Here is a 14368-nt window from a genome sequence, read left to right as displayed (position 1 = left end):
ACGCATCTCGAACGTTGCGGCTTGTGCGATCTCGCTTCAAACAACCACGAGGGCAAGCCTCTAACTTCTGTTTAGCTCGGAAATTCAATAGGGAGATACTTGAATCGATCGCTGTGTTGTTGGCTCTCAGCGGCGCCCTGCATGAAAAGCCTCGCCGAAGGACGTTCTAGGCCGGGGTAACGGCTTCCGTGACGAGGATGTCTGCCGGCCCTCCCGTCGGCGTTGCAATCGAGAATGCTCTGAGATATATGCTGTGTCATTTAGCATTGGTGTACATAAGATGGGCTTCTTGATATAAAGCTGTCTGGACAGACGAAATGGTGTACTGGAGTTTCGCTTCTCATCTCAAACCCGCAAGCACCAGCTGTTGCAACGCCACACTCGTTTGATATCCCGAACCCTCTGCCAGTCATGGTCCCTGTCGCACTTCACTTCGTCCTTTTAGGTCTTAGGTGAGGATTCAATCATCTTTTTCTCGACCATTGCTGACCCGACTTGGCAGTGCCTCTTTGGTAAACGCCATCCCTCCCAACGCCAACAACTACCTCATCCCGCACCCTCCGGCGACGGTCACTGTCACTGCTTGTGGCTCTCAGTGTGCCAGTACCGTGACTCTCACAGAGATCTTGACTGTGACGTCTCCGTACATTCACACTTGCGAGCCTTCTAGTACGGGCATTCCAGGAAGCTTGAGCTCTAAGACCTTGTCGTCCAGCATTCTAACTCTTGCGTCTACGTCCCTCCGTCACACCAACTCGTCCACCTCCGTTAGCTCTAGCAGTTCTTCTGAAGTCACCGGAGCAGTGTCATCATGGACTCCAACTACGGGAGTCACTTTCTCCTCCCAGCTGCCTAGTGCTGGCACCCCGAGCTCCTCTCCAACCTGGGCCACCAATACTACGTCGTAAGTTGACATTCTTTCGCAATGTCCATTGATATTAATTGATATCCCAGAACCCTCAGCCTTCCCAGCTCTTCCAGTCATGGCGGCACTGCCGGAACGAGTGTTACCACTGGCTCCCCCTCGAGCCTCTGGACGAACTCTACCCGCACTCATATTACTCGCACCGTTACCAAGACCATCCGCACTACTGACACAGACTCGTCCACTTCTTCAAAAGTTACGACTCAAAGCATCCCAAGCATCCCCACGATCAGCATTCCTCCTCTTCCGTCTCTTTCCACACGATCCAAGTCGAGTATCGCCCCCCCTGTATCCTATTCATTGACCACCCTCACCACCACATCAGTCTTCAACACCACTGTCTCGTCTCAGCATCCCGGAGCATCCACACCCCCTCTCTCCACTTCTCATACCACGAAGAGGACTACAGTTGTCGTCACCCTCACGAAGACCGTACCTCTCAGCACCGGGACTGCCTCCTCGTCGACTAGTCGCGGTACAGGAGTCTCCAGTGGCTTTCCATCTGTTTCATCGCCAACCTCCATTCAGCTTTCCACCACGCTCGGCTTCCCTACCACCACCGCCCCCAGCTTGTCCAACACTACTCCTACCTCTCTCGGGAGCAGCACTGTCTCTACTACATCCAAGGAACCTTGCACAACTCACGAGGAATCCACATCCACGTCTGTGTCGTCGTATCTTTCCCTTCCCTCCACTTCTGCACCGGGATTCACAATCTCCAGCGCTCTGTCAACTCTCGTCACACCCACAGGTACAGCAACTCTGAGCAGCGTTTCTGGCGGATACGACTACCCTCCCTCCACTCAGGAGTCCACCGCATCGCCGGGAACTACTGTAGGCAGCGCCAAGCCTACACTCGTCTCTAGCAGCACTTCGGATATCCCTGGAGGCTACGACACCTATTACCCAGCTTCAAGCTCAACCTTGGGTACCACCATCTCCAGTGCTCTTCCAACTTTGATTAGCTCAACTGCCAGCAGCATCCCTGGTGGTTACGACTATCCCCCCTCTTCATCTTCCCAGTCGTCCCAGGAGTCGAGGTCGACCAAGTATCTCGGCACCACCGTGGCCAGTGCTCGACCGTCCCTGGTGAGCCCCTCCATTTCAGGGGTATCGCCCACCCCGACGACCTTTGAGACTCGCAAGTCTGATGAATACACTTCGGCGTCGACCATCTACGGTGGATATGAATTCGGCCGTCGTCGGGCTCCGAGAATGTAGTTTCCGTCTTGTACAAAATTACGACACTCTTGGTGTGAACGTCCAGTTTAGTCTGGCTTGATAGATTGATATGAGGGGTCTTGGGGGCTGGAGTACAAAGCTGGTGTTTCTCTTCTTGACTTTCGTTTAGACTTCTTCTATTTAAGGGCATTCCCAGATATCATGGCACGAAATGGACAGCAAAAGTGGAATGGGGCCAACTACGGTATTACTTGGCTGATACCGAATATTAAATATTTGGTGTTACACGAGCAGTGCTGTATGTCAGAGCTAGAGTAGACCCAGCTTTGATTCTTAGAACAACGCAGCTACTTTATTCTTGTGCTACATCTACGTCTGATCAGTCAACGATTCGCTTTTGAACATCACTTTGACGTAACTTTAGTGTTCATGGGGGGGATTAAGTAATTGGATAGGTGACTCACACGTCATGGGACGTCGTAGGCACCATTGGAATGTTTCGCGTCACTTGGTGTCTGCACATAAGGCACAGTCAAATAACATTCACGCAAACGGGCAAATATACAAGTAGGTGCAGGGACCCCAGCGCTTCGGTCGGTCCTACCAGCTGCTGCATATTTGGCTCGCCATCTTTGGGGACGAATTTTCGCCCGCATTTTCTCTCTTTGATCGCCATTGTGGGTTCTCATTGGTGTCCTTGATTGCTCAGCTCACTAAGATGTCTTCTACTCTCTAACCCGGGCGCGGATGATGCGGGACACAATCCAGTTTCTCGGTCCGAACTTCAGTCTATCCCAAAACTCTAGTGTCTCAGTCCTAGGGCTGAGCCGTGGCGGCAGTCATGGAAGCTAAGGAAATTAAACTCAAAGCTAAAGATGCGTTAAGAATGTTACCTGCCTGTCTAAAAGCGCAGCTGGTGTTATGCCTGGCAAAAATGTCACGAGGACGGAGAGACGCCTCAATGGCCAGCCTTGGCGCAAGTCTGGGCTCTAGGATGGCTCTACAATTTGGTATTAGTAGGTTATGGAGTAGCACACGACTGCCGCAAACATCCAATACGCTCCAGGGTATTCGAGCGAATGGCTGTTGTGGCGCAATAGCATTGATATGTCAATGAGAAAGCTGCATTCCCCGCCTGAAAAGATGACCTCGAATGTGACCCGCCTGTAGTGAAGAATCTAGCCAAATTTTACGGAATACCGCTTGTTGGCATCGTGGAATGAGGCAAAATATAGCACTGAAACAACAATTACGACATGTTTGCCCGTAGCCATCTTTGCTGCTTCTGCTGGAATGATCAGCAGCTCTGTGGAGTGAATTCAACACCGTCGAAGCATTTGCCTAGGGTGGTTCGCGGAATAGGAGCTGCGGGGAGCTTTTGTCTACATATCTCAAGACATTGTTCTCCATATGAGGAGGTTGTCAAATCCACCTATCACAGCAGACGACGTCGGAGATGGATCGAAGCACTGCGGCTGAAGCACCGCCAACGTCTGTGGCTCAAAGAAACAGGCTTGGCAGAAGCTGTTCAGCTCGTTCATCTACCCAAGCTGCCAGCTTTCCCCGCATGTGTGAATCAAAATGCCGAATGCATCCAGCCTTACTCTGCTAGCAGCGAGCGTGGCGTATTCCAGCCATCTGGTTGAAGAGACCCTCTTCAAACGGTTTTGGATAGCTCAAGCGAGTTCTGGAGATGGTCCACATGAAGTGTATAATAATGATCGGCACGGTCTTCCCATCTTGAGATGTCTCTGCTCAGATTCAATATTGAAAATAACCATTGGAGTGAATTCGAGTTGACTTCAACATGAGATTCCTTGCCTTCATCTGTCTCCTATCTGGGCCGTTATCCTGGGTGTCTGCGCAAAACTTCAGCAACTTGTCAACTTCTGATGCTCCAGCATCTTCTGTCGCCAGGCCGCCAGTGCCAGTCAGCTCTCCAGGTCAGTACAAATAGTGAAAGGCCCTTAAGGCGGACTCGCTGCTTTATGTCTTGTTGTGCGAGACTTTGCTGACATGAGAGCATATAGAACCAGCCGCTCCTCCACCCGCAAGCACCAGGCCCAACAAACCGCAAGAGGCTTCTTCCGTAGCAAGACCACCCGTATCAGAAGCTCGTCCAAGTTCAGCGCAGCCTTCTGTTCAAATCATCAAGCCCTCCTCTGCGAATGTAGAGGTTACATCTAAGGCTGCTCCTGCATCATCTGCTGTGCCTGCCTCTCCCAATTCTCCCAAAGAAGCAGCGTCTTCGGTCCAAGTCAGCGTGTCTGGTCAAGCGGTCCCTTCGAGAGGGATAACAGACTCGAGGGAAGCTCCTTCATCTAGAGTAATTGTACAAAGCGGCGAAGCATCAGCAAGTATTCCAAACTCAAATTCAGCACAGCGCAGTTCTCAGGCGCAATCCAGCGTACCCAGAGGTCCCGGTAGCTCTACGTTAGTCCAGGTCCAGGGATCAGGAACCACTGCACCTGGTGCCCCTCAAGCGTCAGGCACTCGGGCAGTTGATGACCCGGGCAATGTTGCATCGACTCAAGTGTAAGTGCTTCTTGATACCTTAGTAATTCTTGCTAAACTGAAAAAGGTCTCGAACTGGCTCTCTTGGTGCCGGTCAAGCTACTTATACAGTCTCATTGCCAGAGCTAGCTACTACGGCCTCCTTTGCCGCTCAACCATCGGACAGCTTCCAAGGTGTTAACGAAACAGCAATTCTGGCGGTCCCAGAGTCTCAAGTTGTCACACCTCCCGATAAATCAACGATTGAGCAATTTCAAGCCGAGCTCAATGTCAATGTTCCGGCAAAGTCGATAAATAATAACAATGCCCGGGCGCTGGCGATCCTTGAGACGGCGTATTTCGAGTACTTTGCCAAGAAGGACCCTGCTCCTGTCGACATGGGAAAAATCTCCATCCCAGCCAATATTTCCGAGTGCCAAAATTTATACTCTCAGAGATTGGCAAGGAGAAAGGCCTTCGTTGACAACGTATTCGACTGGATACCATTAGTATCACGGGACCTCCGAGGCTTTAGCAATTGCAAAGCAGTTGACTCTATGGAAGTTGGGGTATATTTTCATTATATGAGAGCCTCTTCGACCGCCGAGAAACCAAATGAGCTGGAGTCGAGGGTGAAAGGACAGGTAAGCTCTCACTCATCTATTGTAGAGATTGTCAGAGTATTGGGACTGAAGGTGTGTAGATCGATGTCCTGAACGAGGCTTTGGGAGCAGTGAGGATCAACTTCCGCTTTATGGCACTCAATTGGTGGGAGCCAAAGGCAAATGAGGACTGGTCAAGAGTAACCAGACAGGAGGCTAAATTATTAGACTGGCAACGCCGCACACGCGCGCCTGGAAAGCTAACATTGACCGTTTGGATTGTCAATGGGTTGCGAAGCAGTGAAAAGAATGACCAGGAACTCAACAGCGTAAGGCTATTCCAACTAACTACCTGATCATGAAAGAAAACAATGACTAACTCTTGATTATCATCATGCATAGTACGTCACGTTCCCAAACCAGCAGCTCGATGAAGCAGACGGTATTGTAATTGAAGAGGCGCATGTTCAGGGAGGCGACGCCACAACACTTGTTCACGATGTTGGTCACTGGTTTGGTCTCGGTCATACGTTTAATGAGATCGGCCAGGAATGTCTCATTCAAGATGGATTGACAAACGCGACCCAGACCTCGGGTAATCGTGACGTGGTTTATCAATGCTCGCAGGTAACATGCGTTGGTGGTCCAGCGGTTGAGATCAATAACTACATGAGTGTCAGTGTCCTGCCGCCCTCATATTGGACTCAAAGAAGAGCACTAACGGATAGCTTTTGGTTGGAGAACAGTACTCCTCGTGCCGTGGAAAAATACCGCAGAACGGCTTCACCACTGATCAGAAGGCGCGGATGTTTGCCAATGCGCTCGAATTCAGGCGCGGGTACGAAGCGGGAGAGTGCATGCCGGACGGGAAAGCGGCCGTGGGAAAGAGGTCTAGCATGCAGGATCTGCTCGATGGGAAGTGCCCGGATGTTAGCAAGCAGGCAAACATTCTCATGAACACCCCGCATAGCTCGTGGTCACCTGTCGTCGGACGTCTAGCTAAGAAGATCTTGATGCCGATAACCTTAACATGGACAGTTGTGTTTTGGTTCCTCTGATGCGGCCCCAGGCCTGCTAGGGTAATTTAGAGGGAGCGATATTGGACTTTGTTTTGCAAGATAATGAAGAGAGACCGAGTAATGGTATTAAAAAACTTGTATTGCTTTTGACTTGAACTACATGCCCGATGTCAAACACATGACTTCGGGCAATAAACCTCCGTATGGTGGTGCAGAAAACTTCGATCATCCACCATCAACCATGAATCGTTTCGTTCCGGCTTTTCTCATGAACGTACAAAGAGTCCACCCATCTATCTTTACAGATAGCACCGGGCGAGCTCTACTTCCAAGAGCCATGTTTCCAGTGGTCTGGTAGCTTAGATGGCAAGAGCACCGAGAACCAGCATGGCAAGACCGCCGATGGGGGCAAGACCAGCAGCGCCAGCCTGGACGGCGGAGGTGGTAGCGGCAGCGGTACCGGAAGCGGTGCCAGAGGCAGAGGCGGTGCCGTTGCTGGCGCGGGTAGAGGTGACAACAACGCTGCTGGCGGAGGGAGAGGCAGTGACGGTCACGGCCGTGGTGGAGGCAACGGAAGGCATGCTGGCGGGGGGGACCGAAGAGGCAGCAGAGGCAGCCGAGGAGGCAGCGGCCGAGGAGGAGGCGGAAGCTGAGGCAGACATGCCAGAGCCGGCCGAAGCGGCGGCGCAAAGCTTGTCGGAGGCGGGAAGGACCTGGTCTGTTGATAAGTGAGGTTAGCCTTCTGATCATACTACTTTGGTAGTACATAGGAATGCATGTAGACATACTCAGAGCAACGTCGGCACCGCAGGCTCCGACGACGCAGCCAGTGGCGGCGGCCTGGATGGCAGACTTGTTGGCGGGCTCGCAGGAACAGACGTAGTCGCCCGCCTTGCAGCTGGTGGCCGAGGCAGTGGCGTCCAGCAAGCACTGACGAGCGCACTCGGGGATGATGGTAGGGTCAACCTGGGCGGCGACGACAGCGGCCAGGGCAGCGAGAGCATACGCGTACTTCATTTTGATAATTGTTGCTTGTTGGTGGGTTGTGAGTGTAAGGTGGTAGTGGGTATCAGGTGTCGGTATGAAAGACAAGCGAGTGTGGATGAAGCAGAGGAGAAGAGAGAGCCTGAGAAAAGCTGAGGGAGAGCAGACTTTATGTAGATAGAAGCCGGAGTAGAGGGTACGTGTGGTTGCACCCTGATGCCTTTCGGCTGTATGGGTATAGGCGGGATGTTCGGACTGGGATGACTTCGAGGTTCATAACGGAGAAGGAATTGCATGGACCTAGTTGGCGAGCCTAATAACCAAGGTTCTCAGGGCTGGGACGGGGCAAACGACTAGAAGTGGGCTTCCATCCTGGAGAGCATGTACAAGCAGTTGTAGCGAGTCCAGTGACTACTACTGGCAAGCAACTGAAGTAGTCACAGAAAACCCGGATGGATGAGGACCTCCGTCAGTAGAGTTACTGCGCAAGCAAGTCAAGAATCTGGGGGAAAGTGGATAGCTGAGAGACCCTGGTCGTGAGAAGTGGTTGCTAGGTCCGAATGGGGTCGGCATGTGCATGCGCGTTGCAACGGTATGATGAAAAAAGAAGAGAGCGAGAACAGGGCCTACCTCGTAGTCGAAAGTTCCCCGCGCGTACCCGACCTTCGAGTGGTCTGCAGGCCTCAGGGCTGCGCCGGTGATCGTATAGAGCAAAGGCGAGGGTTGCAGAGGAGCAGGGGGTGTGGACGGGTGGGAATACCGGATTGGACAGTATCCTCCGTTAGGACGGGGATCTTCTTGGGTCAAGGCGAGGCCGGGGAAGTGGGCTTTTTTGACCTCTATTGCCTCTTAGCTAAGTTCTGAATCCTGGCCATTATGGCGCGAGGGCGCGTATTGGAGAAAAAGTGGTGTCTCTGTGTGTGTAAAGGCCGCAGGTTGTGCTCGGTACTCATCTCGTTGGACATGTGAAGAAGGAGATCGATTCCCCATCAGGGGAGTGGCATGATGCAGATGGACATGGGCTTTGCAGTGTTGGGAAGCTGGACTTTTGTATGTTCGGTCGGGCGTAATTTCGGAGCCAATCCACTCATCTTAGTAGTTAGCTGACATGGCGCTGCGCTTCAATAAGCGTTGAATCCCATGACTGGTGAAATTGTGTATGGGATCTGGCGGACGTGCAACACTTGTGGTTACATGTATTGTTGAGTCAATTGCTCTCGGAAATGGAGAATTCTCCGTAGCTGGGATCAAATTTCTCTCCTCCTTTCCACTTTCCAGGCCAAATCCGGGGTGACTGGGGACAATGGCGGGAGCATCTCTTGGCTGCTTGTCACGCTATTGATGGGGAAATCGAAAAGTTGCCATTGGCCAAGCGTCTCTAGAGAATCAGAAGTAAGACGAGCTGAAGTCCGGAGCTGTCAGATGAACCTCTGGCCATGGTTCCTCGTGAAGTAAGTTTTGGGGGCTTCTAGACTCTGCAAAGTTAATTGAGAAGATGATGATGGATCCTGGACTTCCTTGACCAAGGCCACATTGCCACATGCGGGATGATATTGGACTGTTTGTTGGGTGGCACAAGGGCACTCGGAACTATAGCTCCAGTCTTTGCCCGTATTGAACCATCTAGAACACCTTGATACCACTTCGTAAAGGCCATTGAAGACGCCATCCCAATCGTGTTGCCTCTGCTTCCGTAGAGGGATCTGGGCGACTTAGTGATTATGCGAACTCTGTTAGCTTGATTGGCCACTTTTGCCCGTCCAAGTCCATAATGCGGATACGCAAAGGTCGCGCGTTTCGGTAACTTAAGCTGAAAAAGGTTTGCCAATCCATCCGGGTCTGGCGCCCTAAGGTTAAGAGAGAGATGGTGGCACCAGACATACAATCATATCCGGAATGACAGACAAGAAGGTAGACACAGGCAAGATAAGGTGGGCAGATGCAGGAACACCACGGCAGCCACAAGCAACCACCGTGATCCCCCTCTCTCATGTATCCCATCTAGGTAACACCCGTGTGTCATGTCTGCCTTGATTGGGTCAATCTCACCACACCAAGCCAGGCTCTGCACCCTTCGCGTCCGTTTGACGACGTGGACAAGGACAAATTTTAGCTTGGACGAGGCCCAGGAAGGGGAGGGCCACATCGCAGCTTGTCTGGGGAGATGCCAATTTCCCCCGCACGAAGCCATTCCCTTGTCGGAATGGCGCTGCCTGGGTGCCCCTGTCCCTGACTGCTGCAGTGCTGCTTAGATGCAAGCCTGCCGAGGTGAAGCTGCTTCCTTTTTACGTCTTTCTGCAGGAAAATATCGAAAAGTGCGGCAAGCAGACGAAGAAGAATGAAAAAGCATCTGATTATGGCACATTTGTACCTTACGCTCCATAGATTGCTGACGTTGGCGACGGATCAGGCTCCATGCCATATTTGCTTCTGTCACATGTAGGTAGATACATCGTGACACTGACACTTGACATTGACGTTGACGTTGACACTGACAAGACTGATAGAAAAACCAATCCATCATTTCCTTTCTTTCCGTGGATGGATTTGACCGCGGTTTGACCTTTAATGAGAGATCCTCGTCTCATCAACGGCTGACCGCTTTTGATTTAACTCTAAACCAGAGCGAGCGGGAACAGACGACCACAACGAGGGCCCCGATGCTGCCTTTGCCGGTTCTTTAGCTGGTTGGAGTTGGAAAGAGCCCAGTCCGGTCCTTTTGCTGGGGCGGTACAGGGGTTCGCTGGCGGATATGGCTCGAGTTGCGCCAGAGATCGGCCGAACAAGCCGGCTGTCCCCTCTCCCTCCCTCCCCTCCCGCCCCTAGACCTCCTCCCCTTCTGTCTTCCTCTGACCGAGACCTGAGCCAAGTTCCTAGCGCGAGTTGGTCTCTTCCTCTCGTGAAGAGATGTTGATTGCCACCGACACATACTCGCTGTACAGTAGCCCATCGTGGCGTGGCGTCAGGTAGCTTGGGAAGAGCTTAAGGTTGTGCCATACTTCATCTTGCATCACACATGGCGCTCTGCCTCCAGGATGCTTGTTGAGTGTTCACCTCGTTGGCCACGAAGCTCCGCGCGCGACAGTGGACGCCCGAGGCCGTAGCTCTATGAACGGCGCGTGTCGTACCTGGGCGTGCGTGCGTGCGAAGCCATCTGAGAAAGATCTGCCTACCTCATCTCGCCTCGCGGCACTGACGGCAGAACGGTCTGTGAACAGATGGTCGCTCCCCGTGGGGATGAGACTTCGAGCCACTGATATTCCCTCGCTGATATTGATGAAGAACGTTTCTCCTCAATTCTTGCTGAGATTTCCCACGAGTCGACTCTATGGAAATTGAAAGGCAACGTGGTTCACAGCCAGTCGCGTAAGTCTTGTAATGATGCAAATTTCGGCAAAGAATAGCCTAGAGTCTGCTGTGGCGAATGGTGAACTTTCCCGTCGCGTTTGGCTTTTCCGCGCCGTTGTTGGTTGCCACGTCTTTTACCCCCCCCCCCCCCCTAACTAGCAAGCGTCGCACCAGGCGAATTGGTGTGTTTCCAATGACCCGTCTAACAATGAGACTTGAGAGGGGATCGTCAATGTCCAAGAATTTCCGAGCTGAAGCCCCCGAGGCTGCTTGTGACCGGCGAGGCGACTCGACGTTGGCGCTTAGTGCCTTGTTTTTTCGTATGGGAGGAGAGAGGGTAACGTCGGCTGCGACCCGAATGGAATCTCAGTCTTGCGACAGCCGTTCGGGCGGTTTGATGCCGGCTCGCATTGATTGCTGAGGTCTTTTGGTCTTGTTTTCGTGCCTTTTTTTTTTTCTCCTGAAAGCAGCTTAGATTGACAGTGCCCCGATCTCGTGCATTCCATTGCTTTTCCACTTCAACGGCGGCCATCGGCCGGGGCCCAGGACATGGTCGGCATACTTCTCCGCAGAGTCGCAGCGGATTTCTGGGCCCAGATGCACATTTTGCTTTCACAAGAGGCCGGGCATTGTCCGACGCTTGACGTGGCAGTTCTTTTCGATTGCTTTGGACTTTTCGTTCGGGCCGTTTGCAATACATATGTTTCGAGAGCGCCTGATAGATTATTGCTTATTCTTGAAGTCATGCGTAGATATGCTCGCAGTCTTGTCGGCAACTGCAAAGGCCGCCAAATCCGCCGAAGTCGCACGCCGGAAATTGGTTAGGAACATCAACGCATCGCTTTGCGTCTAGTTCAGCTGTCGTGAGAGGGCTAAAGGAACCCAACCGACTATCAATGTGAAGATTGACAAGTTTATAAAGTTGTCTAATTGCAAAAGGAAAACTGGGTAGGCACGGCTCTTAAATGCAATTGAGGAGTCTTTGAGCACCTGATGTGAGCACGACATTCGCTGGGTTGATGAGGTCAGCCATCAAGCGACGCGACATTTCGAGGGTTTGCCGACCACTACGTGAAGGCTACTTCATTCAAATTACTACGGTAAAGCCATGCGGCAGGCATGACGGAAGTCCATTGAGGGGACCCCGAGACGGCCTTCGGTGACAATGACGATACCACTCATGTCAATAGGTGTGTGACACAGGGAAGAAGCCCACAGAGGCCAACTACTATTAGGGTTTAAAAAATAAATTACTAAAATCTACCCTTCCCTCGAGGTATATTATTAACGCTCTATATATATTTAAACTATTCTTTTATTACTTAGTCCCCCTCTTTATACTCCTTAAGCTATCCTTTAATTAATAGGGTTTAATTAGTAAGGCTTAATAAAGTACTCTCTCTTTTAAGTTTTATTTTAAAAACTATTTATAGTTCGTATATACTATATTAATTTTTTATTTATAAAGTTTTTTAATATATAATATAAAAATAAGTAAAAGTAATATTTATTAACCTAAATATAAATTTCTTATTCTAAATAATAAATTCGGTTAGTCCTATAATTTTATACTTAAGTTACTTTTATTTATAATCCGTTTTTATAATTACTAATACTTAAATAGTTATTACCCTATTTTTATTTATTAATATTAACCCCTTTTTAAGTTATTACGATTTCTAATTTCTTTTTTTTTTTTATTCGTAATTATTTTAATTATATATAATCTCTTATTTTTATTAACGTTTTTATTACTTCTTCGTTATATAAATCTTATAACTAACGAATATTTTTTAAATCCCTTAATCTCGTATACTCCCTATATTTAAATTAGTCTTTTTTTAAAATTATACTATATTTATTACTAATTTTATTTTAATATAAATATAGCTCTTTATAATAACGTTATTATAATTAATAATAGACTAGTTATTAGCGCTATAGGTACGCTTAGTAGCGGTAGTAATAGCTATTTACTTAAAAAGCTTAATATTCCTTTTATTTACTCTAACCTCGTATATATATTATTACTTATATACTACTTATACTAACTATTATAAATTCTTATTAAAAAAAAAAATAAACGCTAAAAAAATCGGGGTTAGCTAAGTACGCCCGCTCCTCTACCCTGCTTACGTTATATATAAAGTACTTAATTTAAAAGTTAAGTATTATAATTAACTAAATTAATCATTTATAACCCCTAGTTCGCTCCTTTATTTAATACTTTTTTAAGATTTAGTATACGTTATATAGAGTATATTATATAAAACTATTTTTATAAAAATATAATAAGCGCTTAATATTATTACTACTTTATTACTTTTTTTATATATTAACTAATAATATTTTAGGTCCCTAAGTCCGTAAAATTTATAGTACGAACCCTCTAAAGTACCGCTCTTATTTTAAATAATAACGTTTATAATTCGGAGGTTTATTATTTTATTATTATTACTACTTTTATTATAGTCGGGTCTTTATAATAGTCTATTCGCTAGGTTCTTAATACCTAGCTTAAACCTAATCTTAATATTAAATACTACGAGTTCGTTTAGTTAGTATAACTATCTCCCGTTTAGCCTTTTTTTAATATTTAAGAACTATAAGTTAAAATAGTTTATAAATACTACGACTTAATCTTAGTTATAAGCGAGGTAGTATTATTAATTTCTTAATATATTTACGATAATTAGTAACTCCGTATTTCTTATATTATAATAGCTCTCTATATTTATTAATTTCCTTAACTTATAAGTAATTAGGTACTAATTACCTTTAAATAATTATATAATTACTAAGCTAATAGCTCGAGCTAAAATATTTATTTATAATTATATAAATAAAATAGGGTTAAAATATTATAATATTAATATATTAATAAATACTACTAATAGCCTTTTAAATAACTTTATAATAAGTATTAGTAGCTCTAACTATCTTAGTTTTACTTTTTTTAATAAGTTTATTAAAAATATAGTTATTTTAGTATAGTTATTAATAAATTTATAATAGAACCCTATAAATCTAAGGAACGTTTATATATTTTTAATACTCTTTAAAAATAGCTAATTTATTATAGCTTCGGTATACGCGGGTTCTATTTTTATATTTTTATTAAATATAATATATTTTAAAAATCCTATACGTAACGTATAGAACTCGTATTTATTATTATTTAAATATAAGTTTTATTACCGTAATTTCTATAGTACGCTACGTACGTATTTTTTATACGCTACGTAGTTATTATTATATATTAAAATATTATTTAAGTATATAATATAAATAGTATTAACTAGGCTACTTAGAACGTTATTAATATATATTTAGAAAGTTATGGGTACGTTAGTTAGTTTAAAAAGTATAACTAAGTACTCGAACTACTTATATTTAGTATAAAAAGCTATTTTTTACTTATTACTTTTAGTTATACGTATATAGTAATATACGTTCTTAAGGTTTAGTTTTATAAAAACGGAGGTATTAAATAGTTTATTTAGTATTTTATTAATTAATAATAGCGGCGTTCTATCTTTTTATATAATCTTATTAATTACTTTATAATTAATATAAAGTTATAGCTCTCCTCTTTTTTTAAGTACGAAAAGGATAGGTACTCTGGCTAGGCTTATAAAAAGGCATATTTAGTTCTTAGCCTCTATTTTTATTAAATAATTTCGTAAGATCTTTAGTTTATAATTTAATAATAAGTAAATAGGTCTCTAGGGGATAAGCATAGTATTATTTAGTTTAATATAGTAATCGTATAGTATTTTATTTAATAATAAAATAGCTTTTTTTTTTAAAAATAA

The 14368-nt window shown here is 46.5% G+C and overlaps 4 protein-coding genes across 4 annotated transcripts; 3 read left to right on the top strand and 1 right to left on the bottom strand.

Annotated features, from left to right (window-relative positions):
* Positions 1-411: 411 nt before the first annotated feature.
* CCOS01_08166 (uncharacterized protein) lies at positions 412-2146 on the top strand (the record flags this gene model as incomplete). Its single annotated transcript, XM_060456327.1, has 3 exons — positions 412-452; positions 503-904; positions 955-2146. The coding sequence occupies 3 exons, from the start codon at positions 412-414 to the stop codon at positions 2144-2146; spliced, it is 1635 nt and encodes a 544-aa protein (XP_060312601.1).
* An 847-nt stretch (positions 2147-2993) lies between these two features.
* CCOS01_08165 (uncharacterized protein) lies at positions 2994-3224 on the top strand (the record flags this gene model as incomplete). The annotated part of the gene is made up of 1 exon (XM_060456326.1): positions 2994-3224. One exon carries the CDS (start codon positions 2994-2996, stop codon positions 3222-3224), a length of 231 nt encoding a protein of 76 aa, XP_060312600.1.
* A 690-nt stretch (positions 3225-3914) lies between these two features.
* On the top strand, positions 3915-6260 carry CCOS01_08164 (uncharacterized protein; the record flags this gene model as incomplete). Its single annotated transcript, XM_060456325.1, has 6 exons — positions 3915-4050; positions 4138-4642; positions 4689-5244; positions 5304-5531; positions 5605-5877; positions 5931-6260. The coding sequence occupies 6 exons, from the start codon at positions 3915-3917 to the stop codon at positions 6258-6260; spliced, it is 2028 nt and encodes a 675-aa protein (XP_060312599.1).
* Positions 6261-6580: 320 nt separating this feature from the next.
* Positions 6581-7238, bottom strand: CCOS01_08163 (CFEM domain-containing protein; the record flags this gene model as incomplete). The annotated part of the gene is made up of 2 exons (XM_060456324.1): positions 6581-6939; positions 7010-7238. 2 exons carry the CDS (start codon positions 7236-7238, stop codon positions 6581-6583), a joined length of 588 nt encoding a protein of 195 aa, XP_060312598.1.
* Positions 7239-14368: the final 7130 nt, after the last annotated feature.

The sequence above is a fragment of the Colletotrichum costaricense genome (assembly GCF_030867565.1).
Source record: "Colletotrichum costaricense strain IMI 309622 chromosome Unknown Scaffold_8.1, whole genome shotgun sequence".
NCBI lineage: Eukaryota > Fungi > Ascomycota > Sordariomycetes > Glomerellales > Glomerellaceae > Colletotrichum > Colletotrichum costaricense.
Note: the sequence above shows the minus strand (reverse complement) of the source record. Positions and strands in the feature narration are given on the sequence as shown.